At 59.3% G+C, this 14,272-nt stretch overlaps 1 protein-coding gene across 6 annotated transcripts in view; it reads left to right on the top strand.

Moving 5' to 3' along the window:
* Positions 1-14,272, top strand: part of KCNQ1 (potassium voltage-gated channel subfamily Q member 1) — a 322,108-nt gene that overhangs the window by 235,911 nt on the left and 71,925 nt on the right. For 3 of the 6 annotated variants that reach the window (XM_047070497.1, XM_047070503.1, XM_047070496.1), the window contains 4 exons: positions 5,958-6,033; positions 10,672-10,766; positions 11,688-11,734; positions 12,771-12,832. In XM_047070497.1, the coding sequence (XP_046926453.1) occupies positions 5,958-6,033; positions 10,672-10,766; positions 11,688-11,734; positions 12,771-12,832 (280 nt within the window). The remainder of the gene's footprint in view (positions 1-5,957; positions 6,034-10,671; positions 10,767-11,687; positions 11,735-12,770; positions 12,833-14,272) is intronic. The other 3 variants (XM_047070498.1, XM_047070499.1, XM_047070500.1) reach the window with 1 other exon arrangement.

The following is a 14,272-nucleotide window of genomic DNA, read 5'->3' as shown; positions in this document are numbered from 1 at the left end:
TCTGAGTAGAGTTTTTGATCCTCGAGGTCTATAAAGATGTTCAATTTTTGATCCGTTGGTGATTTGCAGCCCCAGGTTCCCCGGTCACTCTTGCCAAAAGTTTGTCAATGTCATTAGTTTCTTCAGGGAATCAAAATTTGGCTTTGCTGATGTTTTTAACGTAAGGTTCATTTTTTATTTCATTGAGTTATACTCTGTATTCTCTCTTTCTATCAACTTTCTTTGGGTTTAATTTTTTTTTAAACTTCTTAAAACAGAGGTCAGCCTCCCTCTTCTCTAATATATACATTAAAGGTCATCAGTTTTTCTCTAAGACTTATTCATGGTACCTCAGCCATTCATTTAGCTGTGATATGTGGCATTTTTATCATTATTCAGTTCAAAATACTTTCTGATTCTTAGTAGATTTTTTTATTTGACCTTGTATCATTTAATTTCTAAGACACTTCAGAATTTCTGGTTATCTTTTCCTTATTGATTTTAACTTAATTTCACTGTGGTCAGAGAACCCACCTGTGTGATTGAATTTTTTTTTGAAATTTGTTAGAACATGCTTTTAGAGCCGTGTATATAGTCTGGGTAAGTGTTCCGTGTGCACTTGGAAAGCTTATGTGCTGTTCAGCCATTGAGAGCAGTGCTCTGTAAATATTGACTAGGTCAGGTTGCCACTCATGTTGTCTAAATTCATCTCTCTGTCTATGGTTTGACTGCTTTTTATCAGTTGCCGACAGAGGTGTATTCAAATCTCCCCCCATGATGGTGCATGTTCTCTTTTACCTTTTAGTTCTGCCAGTTTTGCTTTATGTATTTTAAGATTATGTTTTTAGGTGCATACAGATTTAGAATTGATATCTTCTTACCAGAGTGATGACCTTTTAAATTATGAAATATCCCTCTTTATCTCTGGTTATATTTAAAGTTTACTTTGTGTGATAGAGTTTACCTATACCAGCTCCCTTTTGGCTACACCACGACATCTCTTTTTCTGTCCTTTTGCTGTCACGCTTTCTACATCTTTATATTTTTAGCCCCGTCTGCCAGTGTTGGTCCTTTAATTGGAATGCTTTGTCCTGTTGCAGTGCACGCACTCTGCTGCCTTCCACTCATCCCCCCTTTGTCCCCTCACTTCTTTCTCATCTCCTTTCCTGCTTCTGGGTTAATCAAATATTGATACTATTTAATTTGTATTCTCTGTTAGCTTGTTGCATTTACACATTTGTATTATTCCATCAGTGGTCGACATCTTGACTCATCAGGGTTGACCTCAAATTAGCACTTTTGCCACTTCCCTGACAGCACAAGGTGCTCACAGCTGTGTGACTCCATCAACACCCTCTGCCTTTTATGCTATTTTTATCACACATTTCAGCTATGCTATACAGATACATGTGTGTATCCCATTTTTAACTGCATGCAGATTTAGGATTGATATCTTTCTACCAAACTGACCTTTTTTTTTCTTCAATTATAAAATATCCCTCTTGATCTCTAGTGATGTTTAAACCTCATGAAACCTCACTATTTAAGTCAATACAAATTTAAACTTTCTCATAAATCTGACTTTTTGTGTCCTTGATTCCTTCCTGTATTCCCATGCTTCCTTCTGGGATCATTTTGCTCTGCCCGGGGAGTCCCCTGAGTCATTCTTCCAATGCGGGTCTCCTAGCAGTGAATTCTCTTGGTTTTGGTTTTCCTTCCTTCCTTCCTTCCTTCCTTCCTTCCTTCCTTCCTTCCTTCCTTCTTCTTCCTTCCTTCCTTCTCTCCTTCCTTCCTTCCTTCCTTCCTTCCTTCCTTCCTTCCTTCCTTCCTTCTCTCCTCCCTTTCTTCTTTCTTTCTTCCTTTCTTTCTTTTTTTCTTTTTCTTTTTGGTAGTAAAATATACATAACATAAAATGTGGCATCTTAACCATTTTTGTGTACAGCTCAGGGGCATTGAGCACATTCACGTGTCATGCAGTTGTCCTCACCATCCATCTCCAGGACTTTTTCATGTTGTGAAATGGAAACTCTGTCCCCATTAAACACCAACTGTCATCCGTCTCCCCTAGCCCCTGGATCCCACCGTCCTGCTGTCTGTCTCTATGAATCTGACTCCTCTAGGGACCTCATCTGAGTAGAATCCTATAGGATTTGCTTACTTTACTTTTGTCTTCATATTTTTTTAATTTTTTAAAATGTTTATTTACTTCTGAGAGAGAGAGAGAGAGAGAGACAGAGAGACAGAGAGACAGAGCGTGAGCAGGGGAGGGGCAGAGAGAGAGGGAGACACAGGATCCGAAGCAGGCTCCAGGCTCCGAGCTGTCAGCACAGAGCCCGACGCGGGGCTCGAACTCACAGACCGCGAGATCATGACCTGAGCTGAAGTCAGATGCCCAACCTACTGAGCCACCCAGGCGCCCCATGATGATTTCTGTTACTTTCTAAATAGATATTTGTTTTGTAAATATCCTTTATATATTTAGGATATGCATTTACTTATTTATTTGTTTGAAAGAGAGAGAGTGAGCAAGCCCTTGGTGGGGGAGCAGATTGGGAGAGAGATAGAGAGAGAGAGAGAGAGAGAGACAGAGACAGAGAGACAGAGCGTGAGCAGGGGAGGGGCAGAGAGAGAGGGAGACACAGGATCCGAAGCAGGCTCCAGGCTCCGAGCCGTCAGCACAGAGCCCGACGCGGGGCTCGAACCCACGACATCATGACCTGAGCCGAAGCCGGACGCCTAACACTCAGGCGCCCCAACTTTCATCTTCATATTTCAGGGTATATTTGATGGGTCTCGAATGCTTCCCTGTGCACTTTAAAGATGTCACCCAACTTTCGTCCAGTCATCGGGATAATGGGCCATCCCCTCCTCCACTGCTCCCGTGACCTTCCCTGTTGCTCAGTGGCATCGCTCTCATAAGCCCAAGGATCTAAAGAGCTGTCTGAATCTGCGGCCTGATGTGTTCCATCGTTTCTGGAAAATTCTCAGCCGCCGAGTCTCCACTTGTCCCCTCTCCTTCTGGGACTCCACACGTACACGAACTTGTAACCAGCTGTCCCTCGTCTTACCTTTTTGTGTGTGCTTAATTCTGCTGTGTCCCCGTGCTCCCACCTGCCTGTGCCCTTCCAGTTCTCGCGTGCCCACGCTGCCGTCAAATTCATCTGCTGCATTCTTCCCCTCCTTCCTTGTCCTTCCGGTTCTAGAATTTCCACTCTATTATTTTCACCGCAGGTTTCATCTCTCTGGTGAAATTCCCCTTCTATCTTCTTGAACCCATGATCTTGATTTTTTTTTAAGCTTATTTATTTATTTTGAGAGAGAGGCAGTCTGGTGAAATTCTCCTTCTATCTTCTTGAACCCATGATCTTGATTTTTTTTAAGCTTATTTATTTATTTTGAGAGAGAGGCAGGGCGCGTGCATGTGCGCACAAGCAGCGGAGGGGCAGAGAGAGAGAGAATCCCACGCAGGCTCCTTCCTGTCAGCGCAGAGCCTGACTCGGGGTTCGATCCCACCAGTGGTGAGATCGAGCGTCGGACATCTAACCGACTGAGCCACCCAGGTGCCCCTGCCGTGGTTAAAGTCCTCATCTAAAAGCTCTGAAGCAAACCATAGCTGTCTGTTTGCTCATGCGTCCGTGGGTCAGCATTTGGGCTGCTCATCCGGTGGTCTCCCTTGGGCTCGGCTGGGCAGGACTGGGTGGTCTCCTCCAGCCACACGTGTCCGGAGCTGCCCGGCTGGCAGCCCGGCAGCAGCCTCGCTCAGACACATCCGTGGGGCAGCAGCGTTCCAACGGGATGACGGTGGGAGCTGCGAGGTCTCGAGATCACGGCTCAGACTCACGGCCCTCTCCCACCACGGGGGACCTCACCTCTTGCTTGGGAGAACTACAGAAGATCTTGACCCGTCTTCAGTCCGCAACAGGCTGTCGTCGGGCCATAAGTCCCAGCACAAGGTTCACTCACCCCTACAGGACACGTCAGAGTCTCATGTGATGAGTGACGGCATCCGCCCTTGTTTCCTGCCTTTGTCCAATGCCCGGTCCCCAAACCAGAACCGTGTGTTTGAGGGTCTCGGGGCACCTGCGTGGCTCACTCGGTAGAGCGTCTGACTCTTGATTTCGGCTCGGGTCATGATCCCAGGGTCGTGGGGTCCAGCCCCGCATGGGGCTCCGCACTGCGTGCGGAGCCTGCTTGGGGTTCTCTCTCTCCCTCTCTCCACCCCCCGACCCCGCTTGTGCGTGCACATGCTTGCTCACTCTCTCTCTCAAAATAGAAAATAAGATAAATAAAAATAAAAAATTTAAAAAGACCACACCCGTTTTCTTGCTCACGATTCTGTGGCTCAGCAATTTGGGGTCAGCTCGGCTGGGCGGTCGTTCCGCCGGCTTCGTGTGCGTGTTCGTGCGGGTGCGGCCATCTGGCGGCTTAACCGCGGCTGGATGGTCAGGGGCGGCCTCGCTCGTGTGTGTGTCACTTGATGCTGGCTCTTGACTGGGGGTCCCCGCTCTCCTCCGTGCGGCTGCCCCGGCCAGCCGGCTCAGACGGGTTCACGCGGCCGCGTTCCAGGAACGCATCAGCTTTACACAGCGTGGCTTCCCAGCATTTTTTTGTCAGAACAGGCATCAGGTTCCCCCAAACTCACAGAGTGGGAAGAGCAGAGCCTGTGCCACATCCTTAGATCTGTTTCTGTGGTCTGTTTTCTCCCTTGGTTGTCGGTCTTTTGAGCGTAAAAAACCACGTACAGGCTCCCTGCTGTCTCCCCGCAGATGATCTGGTCTTCCTCCAGTGTGGAAAGGGCACAGGGCAGGGCGCTTTGCTCCGGGTGGAGACTGAAATGATTTGAGGCCATAGGGGTCTCGACTGAAAGCTTGGGGAGTCCCAGGGTCCCATCTCCTGGGTAGACCCTGAACCCCAGTGCTCCTCTCCGCAGTGACATAAGCCTGCAAGTTGTCTGCTTAGCTTTTTACCCTCCTAGAATCTTACCCCACACCTGTGCAGCTTAATCCACAAATGCTTCAAGGGGACATCCTGTGAAAGGGAGCTCACGGCTCAGGGGCTCCCGTCCCCCCCAAGTCCTGGGTGTCTTTGTGGCCCTGGACTCCCCTGTCTGTCTCCCCAGCCCGACGAGCCTAGCTCTGTGTGCTACACGACAAATGCATCAGTGCTCAAAGGAGGAGACGTGCGGCCACACGCACGGCCCGTGTGGTCGGTCTCTTTTCCGGGATCTCAACCCTTCACATCGCTGTGTCGCCCCACAGCCGTCACACCACTGTGCTGGTTTGTTCCTTCATCTCGTGGGGGTTCTTGGCAGAGGTCGGGTCACACGCGGGCTGCGTGGCCGAAGCCGCACGGCTTCCGTGCAGGTGTATTTCCTTCTAGACGTCTTTCTATGCACACCATCAGCCATGTTTCTGGAAGGATCTTTGTTTCTAGAAGGGACTTGACAGGGGAGACAATACAATCTCCTGACACAGTGGCTCAGGCAGTGACTGCCTCTGGCTTGTTCCTCCTGTAGCCCTTACATTTTCCGAGCACGTGCCCATGTGTGGCGACAGGGAACGTCCCAGCGGAGAGGGGCTTCAGGCACCCGCTGTACTCCTTCCCCATTATACTGGTGAGGAGCCTGAAGGCCCAAGGGTGGAAAGAAGCTTCTGTGGTTCTGCTGTGAGTTAGGGGCACAGCCCGTATGAACCCAGGGCTCTGACTCCCGCACCATTTCCAAGCAACAGACGAGGCAAGGGTCCCTCTGGGCTCATCCTGCTGGCTAAAAGCTTCTCGCCTCTGGCCTGCCCTCTTCCCCTGCCAGGATGGAGTCTCGAAGACCTCCATCCCGTGGGGTGAACATCCTCCGCGTTTCTGGAAGGGCCCAGCCTGCACGCAGGAGGCACTTGGGAAGACGCCGAGACGCTGAGAGCGCCGGGCGCAGGATGACCGTCCCAGGGGGGCCACTCATGCCTCTTCTCCATTCTCTGCCACAGGCTGCGGGAGCACCATCGGGCCACCATCAAGGTCATCCGGCGTATGCAGTATTTTGTGGCCAAGAAGAAATTCCAGGTGAGTCCTACGCTCAGCCCTCCTGCCCTTGGCCAGCCCCGGCAGCCGCTCGTCCACCCTCGGCCAAGACTACGAGGCCTCCATACCTACCACAGCCTAGACCTGACCCTTCACCCATCAGATACCCTGAAACAATGTCATTCTCCACCCCTAAGACAGCGGGCCCCTGGGAGGACACTGCCCTAGGGTCCAGCCTAGAGCCGGATGCACACAGAGCCTCAGGGCTCACGCAGCCCTCCCCTAGGTGACTGACTGATGATGGCAATGACATACAGTGTGCCAAGCCCGCCCCACGTCACCTGGGCAGGAAGTGGGGTCCCCTAGACCCTGGAGCCCCATCCCACGCAGTCAGTGCTCCTGGCCCTCTTCTCCACCACCCCCCACGTGAGTCAGGAGAACGGAAGGGAAGCCCGGCCCTGCCTGCCCCAGGGGGGTGGCCCACCTTTACAGGGAGAGGTGGGGGGCTCCTCGGCTGGTGGGGCTGGAGCCCGAGGGCTCCCGTCCCCCATCAGCTGTCCGTCCAGGGCTGGGTCTTCCGGGGCCCCCAGAAGAAAGCCAGCTGGTAGCAGGCACAGCTCCTTCCTCCTGCTGTGGGGACAGTCCTTGGTCTGAGGAGGTCTCGGGCTCAGCCCTCACTCTGAGAGCATGTAGACTTCAGACACGGGGACCCGCGGGGCTGCTCATTCTCTTTCCAGAAGGCTTGGCCACCAGCGCCTTTAAAAAGTGACTGCCCGCTGGAATGGGGGTTGGGGGCCACCCAGAGCAGTGGCAGCGTCCAGAGCCCCAAGCAGGGAAGGGCGGGGGCCGACCTGCTCACTTCCCCCAGCGCGGACCCCGCAGGGCTGGGGCGAGAACCCGCGCCCCTGTGTCCGGCTCCCGGCTGCGGATTCCACGCGGCCCCTTCGGCAGAGCCCACACCCACCTGGGCCACGGAGCCCGACTCGGTGGGGGGTTCTGGAGGCAGGTCCACGGCGGTTCTTCCCCGTCCGTAACGGGAACCAAGAGCCCAAGAGATTGGCGTGAGACGGCGTCCTCACGTCCCGCACACGGCCGTCACACGCGGCCGGCTTTTGGGGAGCATCTTCCCCAGAGACGACCACCACTGATCCGAGCCCCAGGAGCGCCCCTCGGCGAGCCTCCCGCCCCCCACTAACGAGCGGCGTGCAGCTGCGGGAACCCCCTCCAGGGGTCCGGTCTGGGCAGGACCAAGGGGACCCCGGGAACACCAGACATCAGCCTGGTGGAGCAGAGGGCTCCGTGGGGCATCTTCCAGGATGGGGATGGCCCCCAGCCCGAGAAGCCAGGCCCCTGAGGCTCCAGGGCCGGGCCTACCGCCTGAGCACAGCAGGAACAGTGGTGGGGGTCGGCTGTGCCAGGGTGGACAGCGGGCTTCCGGGGGGGGGGTGCTGTTGCCAGGATTTAAGCACACCCAGCACGGCAGGCAGAAACTGGGGGTTTCTGGCAGGCCCCGGTCGGGGGTAACGCGGGCAGCTTCCCGCTCAGGACAAAGTTTGTCCCTGGCAGACGGGGTTCAGGGGCTGGAGCTGACTCGGGGAGCACCCTGTCCCTGACATGCAGGCGAGAAAACTACCCGCTCGCATCAGTAGGGGCAGTAGGGGCCCTGTACTTCCTTCCAGGCTGGGGTTCCCCTTGCCTGCCGCACGACACGGGCCAGGGCCCTGCAAGTGGCCTGGGAGGCCCCCAGAAGCAGGCCGGGCAGCCCCACCTTCCCTGCTCTCTGACGCACCCCTGTGCACAGGACCCTTGGGGGCCTCGAGTAAAGCAGGTGGGGCCCTTTGAATGGAGAGGCTCTGAGAGCCTCGCGATTTGTTCTTGCGGGGTACACGGGCTCTCAGGCAAGGCGGGGACAGGGGCGGCCTCAGCCTCACCAGCTGGCCCTTGTTGCCAGGGAGGGACAGGGACGGGGGGAAGGGACCCACAAGGTAGCGGTGGGGGGGAGGGGGGAGCCCCTGGCAGGGAGGAGCTCTGCAGGGCTCCGGCCCAGGCCCAGCTGTCAGGGATGCCTTCCCTTCCCCCCACAACAGCCTGTCTGTCTGTCTGCCTGCGCCCGCACCCCGCCCCGCCCCCAGCCTCAGGGGCCGCAGACGTGGCCGGTGGCCCCCCGCCTGCCTCGCTGGCTGGCCGATAAGTGCCCGGCGGGCCGCCCCTGTGTCTGGCCAGAGGAGCCAGAGCCTCGTAGGCCTCCGAGTTTGCCTTGAACTCCCGTGTCCACCGTCGGTCAGTCTGGTCGGCCCTGCATTATCTCAGCTCATCTCAGGCTCCGGCTGCTGCGGCTGGAGGAAACTAGCTCTGGAGAGAAAGCTGAGATGGTTTCTGCAGCTGGGCCCCAGGCAGCCCCTTTGACAGAGGCCTCCAGGGGTGGGGACCAGACCCTGGGGGGCTCATCCGTACTAAGAGAAGTCTCAGAGGGCCTGGGGCCCCACTGGGCCACGGGCCCTGGGTCTCAGCCGGCGTCACTGACCCCTCTGTGGTCTACGCTCTGACCAAGGTGAGGTGGGCGGGGCCGTGCCCAGCAGCCTCACCCCGAGCCACGCCCAGAGAGCCGCCCCCTCCTCTGCGGGCGTACACGCTCCCGCACTCCCGTGCCTGCCCAAAGGCACATTTGTGCCCACCAAAGTCCCAACACGCTCAGGTGCCCAGGTCTCCCTACACGCCACCCTCCACGACCTCCAGCCTGTCTGGGAGCCCGGCACAGGGATGTGCCCCACCCCAGGCCAGGCCTGCACCGCCTTGAACTCTGAAGCCAGCCGGTGCCCCAGCCTGCCCCAGACCTCACCGCATGCCTGTAGGTGCCACATGCCTCACAAAGCGTTTTGGCCCACAGCAGGCTGTCGTGACTCAGGGCCGCCTTCAGCGTGCACCAAGGAAGAGCTCAGACTCTTACAGAAGGGACGAGCAGACATTCCCATTCCCATCTTGCAGGAGGGACGGTCAGGGATCAGCATCCCCCATCGCACAGAAGGAAAAACCAAGATCTGGGGACATTAGCACTAGCCCGTACCCAAGTGTTGTTTTGATGACCGTCACTCAGCTCAGTGTGGATGGCCTGGGGTCCCAGCCCGTGACCGACCCTGTGATGTCGGGACAGGCCTGGCATGCGGCCCACAAGGTGACACGGGTAGTTCTGGGGCCCCGCACGGTTGCAGGTCCTTCTGTTGGGGGCACAGCTTTGGTTTGGAGAAGATCAGGGCAATCCCAGTCCCGCCAATCTCAGGGTCCTGACTCGGGGCCCGGAGAAGGACTGTATGTTGCCTGTGAGGGCCCCCCCGGTAGATCGTGTGGGGCGCAGGAACCCCCTGGGCCCCTGGGAGGGGGAGGCCTCTGCCTTGGACCTCTCCTTGGACCTCCTTGGACCTGGCAAGCATAATGCCAGGGTGCCCGTGTTGAGTGCAGGGCCCCTGGGCATGTCAGAAGGGTACCCAGGGATCTGAAGGAGGTGCCCTCAGGGGGGCCCGTCTTTCTGGGAAAGCAGGGGTGGCCACGCCCTCAGACTAGGGTAGCCCCAGTCTCGGGGGGAGAGGGCACCCCAAGGAGGGGAGGCCTCAGGTGGGCAGGGGGACATGTCCCCAGGGGCCCCCAGGCTCGAGAGCCGGCCCTGACATCGGGTGGGGTATCTGCACCTCATTCCTTCTTGGCCTCTGACCCAGCCGGCCTGCTGCACCAAGATGTCCGGGCCTTTGCCCTCCTCAGCAAGAGGCAGCACCCCCAAACTCATTGCTAACGTGGATTCTTCAGTGCTAACGAGGACCCTGGGCCCTTGGGTAGGCGGGCTCTATGTCCCCACGCGGCTCTGGCTGGCTTGTGTGGGTGAAGGGCCTCCTGGGCCGTCGAACCCCCATCCAGCCGGCCTGCTGCTACCTGGGGGAGACCCTCAGCCCACGGGCTCCTGGGAACGGGGCCATAAATGCGGCTTGAGGTTTCACTGGCATCATAAGAAGCCTCATTCTCTCTGTTGTGGTTTCTGGTGATTTCACCTGAGCCCCACGTGCATTTACGGGCTCAGAGCTGGCACCAAGCCCAGGTGCCTTGGGGTCAGCTGCCCTGCCCTGCGCGGCCCCAGGCTTGCTGTGCAAACAGCCCCTCCGCCCTGGCGGCCTCAGAAGCCCGGCAGGCGGCCTGTGCCAGAGAGCAGGCACGGCTGGCTGAGGCTGTCACCTGAGGCCACCTCCACCTGCCGCGGAGACTACCTGGGAAGAGGGCAGAGCGCCCCCCCCCCCGCCGCCTCCCTGAGAACGGTGGGCGCACCTGTCCGCGAGTGTGTCCAGGCTCAGCTTGGGGCCAGGGGGACAGTGGCTGCACAGAGCTGTGTGTGCCCATCAGCAGGACCAGCTCTTCCCAAGAAGAGGCTGGTAACCAGGAAAGGGAAAGCAGGGAGGCCCCTGCGGTGAGTGAGCCGGAAGCTAAGGCCCAGAGAGGCCAAGCGCCGGCCCAGGATCACCCAGCCCCAGTGACCAAGACTGGAGCAGCCGAGCCACTGGAGAGGGCGTGCTGGGCCAGCACTGCCCTGTTGGGCCCCAGGGGTAACCTCCTTAAACCCACAAGGGGCCCCTGGAGGCGGGCGGCTTCTCTGCGAGTTGCCCGCAGGGCCCCGGGGTGACGCATCTTTCCGCCCTGCAGCAAGCACGGAAGCCCTACGACGTGCGGGACGTCATCGAGCAGTACTCCCAGGGCCACCTCAACCTCATGGTGCGCATCAAAGAGCTGCAGAGAAGGTGGGCGCTGCTGCCGGGATCGCAGGACAGGGAGGTCGGCGGGGTGGGGGGTGGGGCCCCCTCCCGCCCGCACCGGCCTGGCGGCCCCTGCTCCACACCCCCCCCCCCCACCGCTCCCCCGCGCGACCCTGGGCAGCCCTTCCCACCGCCCGACCCACAGCACGGGCCCCCTACCCCCCACTTGCAGGCAAGGGCCAGGCCCCGCCCCAGGACACGCCCACAGCCTGGGAGACTGCCAGGGGCAAAGCCCCGCCCCCCCGGGTCTGCACCCTGGGCTGTCCCAGTCCTAGACCTGGAGCCGCGAACCCTAAGTACTGGGGGCCACCGTGTTCCAGGCTCTGGCTTCGAGCCCGGAGCCCTCGTTCCCATGGAGGCAGCATGGTCCTTGGGCCCTGCGCAGGCTCAGGCCGGCTGTGCCTCTACCGCGGGCTAGCCTGGGAACCCAACGGCCTGTGTCACAGGGTATGGCTGGGACACCGTGCCTGTCCTCGGGCTGCTCCCCACCCCGCCCAGCCCCATGGCTAACCCGCCCTAGGGATATGAAGCCCACCCATCTCGGCAACCTGGCCTCGCTCTGGAAGGGCTCACTCGCGGGACGTTCTCTCTGAGTGTGGCTGAGGCACCTGGCCTGGGCCGCTTACAAGACAATGACAGGACACTGGGCAGTCCTGAGGCCCTGCGCTGCCCAGGGGGTACGTCTAAGGGGCTTTCCAGCCACTGCTCCCCACCTCTGAGCCCCCTGCCCCTAGTAGTACAGCCTCTGGGGCCTGGAAAGCCCCCGGCAGCTTTGTGGGTGCCCCCGAAAGGGGTGGGTGGCTTGTCGCGCTGCTGGGCACCTTGCCTGTCCACCCACCAGTGGGCTGAGTGCATGCGCGGTGCCCAGGCCCAGCACGAGCTCGTCCCCGTCTGTCTCCCTCCCAGGCTGGACCAGTCCATCGGGAAGCCGTCCCTTTTCATCTCTGTCTCAGGTGGGTTCCCACGTCAACGTAGGGTGGCCAGCACCTTCACCTGCCTCTCCCCACCAGAATAGGCCACCAGGGCCTCAGAGGTACAGGACACTCAACACGCCAGAGGGGACCAGGTGGACCCAACCCTGAGCCAAGTGCCCCGGAATTTCGCGCCCTACAAAGAAAGTTTCAGTTAGTGCAAGGAACCACGTGGGTCCCTTTAAACAGCAGGCCTCCTGGGCCATCAAAGATCTAGAGGTAGAAACGTGACCCGTATCCTATGAAGGAGGAGCCCCGGGGAAGGGGGCTCGGGGGGTGAGTAGCCAACCCAGAGCCCGAGGGACCATCAGCAGCAGTGAGGGGGATGCCATTCTCCAGCTCTGACTCCTCGTGTCCTCTGGAGCGGGGCTACGGTCACACTAGGAAGTTCCTTGGGATCGGCCTAGCCCAAGTTCAAGCGGGAGCCGTGGCTCACACAGGGGCCAGAAGGCAGGGCAGCTCGGCCTGGGCAGAGCTAGTGCAGCCTGGGGCGGGGGACAGGGGGCACAGAAGGTCCACGTACGTTCCCAGACCACGGCGATAAAGCAAATATCGCAATAAAGTGAGCCGAAGGATTTTAGGGTTTCGCAGTGCACGTAAAAGTTACGTTTACATCATATTGTAGTCTACTGTGTGCGACGGCATAGGTCTGCAAAACCAACGTGCACGCCTTAATTAAAAAGAACTTTGTTGCTCAGAAGTGCAAACCGTCATCTGGGCTCTCAGCGAGTCCCGTCACTGATGACAGATCACCAAAACCAAAACAAATGTAAGAGTAATAAAAAAAACGTTTGAAATAGTGCAAGAATGACTGAGTTGTGGGGGCGCCTGGGTGGCCACAGACCTGAAGAGGCAGTCGGCCACGGGGCTCCCTGCCCAGCCCACGTCTGGGGCTCCCAGCAGGGAAGAGCTCGCAGAGATGTCCTCCCAGGTGAGCCCCCCACCCCCGTCACCCTGCTCTCTGAGGCCCTGCCCCGGTGCCAACACGCGTCCCTGATTCTGGTGCTCTACCCCACAGAAAAGAGCAAGGACCGGGGCAGCAACACCATTGGGGCCCGCCTCAACCGGGTAGAAGACAAGGTAGGCGGGAGGGGCCCGGCCCCCCACCGGCTCTGCCGGTCACCGCCCCGGGGGCTGGCACCCGCGGTGGCCGTTCGCTCTCCCACATCCGTCCTGAGCTGCCGTGCGGGATTCCGGGGGTGCTAGGGGGCTGCGGGCCTCCCTGCCCCCTCCTCCTGTGCTCAGTGCGGTTCGCACGGCCCCGGGAGCTCCCCGAGATCCGGCTCACATCCACCCCCCCTGGATGAAGCTGGGCGTCGGTCCCCTGGCGCCTGGTTTGTAGACCTCTGGCAAGGGGCTTCTTTACTGACCAGCGGCAGCCGGTGCCCACGGGCCCCTCCCGATGCGCGCGGGGGGCGGGCAGTGCCGTCTGGGGGAACATCAGAGGTGCTGACCGTGGCTCGCAGGGGCATCATCGTGCGTGGGCAGGGAGGAAGGGCGGCGCGCTCGAGGACCCGCGGCTGTAGGGTTCTGACGGAGATGGTGGCCGGGCCGGCCAAGGCCCTGCTGGGCGGCCAGGTGGGACCCCGGGCCCGGGATTCCAATTCTGTGCCGCAAAACCCGTGCTCCCTCTGCCCCAGGCACAGGGCGCTCGGCCCCCCAGGATGCCCCCACTCCCCCAGCAGCCTTGCGGGCCTCTCAGCCCGGGGGGCCTCTTCCCGGGGTGCCCTGGGGGCCGAGGGAGGCTCTGGGGAGTGGGAGGGCCTTTCTCAGGCTCAGGCCCACCCTGTGAAATCTCTGTGGTCTGGAGCGGGCTGTTATCTTGCCCGACAGCTCGTCCGTCTACACGGGCTTTATCTGAAAGTAGCTGGGAGGCTAAAAATAGAGGAATTTCTGCTGGGCAGGGCCTGTGTCTGCCGCTCGGTTTCCCCGGCAACGCCGGGCTCTGGCCCGCTTTCAGCCCGCCGCAGCTGAGTGGGCGGGCAGGGGTGCAGCTCCGTGTTCCCACCCGGGCGCCGGTCCGCAGCGTCACCACCTCCCCACCTGCTCCATCTGCCCCCGGCCCGGGCTGGCAGCTGGGCCGTGACACAGTGTGGGACCAGGCGGGGGCCGGGGGGGAGCACTGTCCAGGTGCCACAGGGACCCTCACTCCGGGCCTGGCCAGCTGACACATTTGACCCTGCCGCGGGGCCTGGCCCTCTGGCCAGTGCAGGCCCGAGGCGGGCGGGTACCTGGCCTGCTCTCACCCGGTGGCAGACAGCCCTGCCTGGCAGGACGGGACCAGTCGGGAGGTACCAGAGGCCCAGGGACCCTGGGCTTCGCCACTGCAGTGAACAAGGTGTATCCTTGGCACTCTCTCTTCTTTGTGCGTGGGGCCAGGGGCTCGGGGCTGCCATGCCCTTCTAGAAGCAGCTGGTGGCCACACTCAGTGCAGCAGGCCAGGCATCTGTGTGGGGGCTTCTAGACGCCCAAGGAAGCAGAGCTCGAGCAAGGGATAGACCCAGGCCCCTCTCCCCGACC

The sequence above is a fragment of the Lynx rufus genome, unplaced genomic scaffold (assembly GCF_022079265.1).
Source record: "Lynx rufus isolate CCGP_SWC_20201006 ecotype Redwood Valley unplaced genomic scaffold, mLynRuf1.p SCAF_9, whole genome shotgun sequence".
In the NCBI taxonomy this organism is placed as follows: Eukaryota; Metazoa; Chordata; class Mammalia; order Carnivora; family Felidae; genus Lynx; species Lynx rufus.
This window is presented reverse-complemented; position numbering and strand designations above follow the sequence as displayed.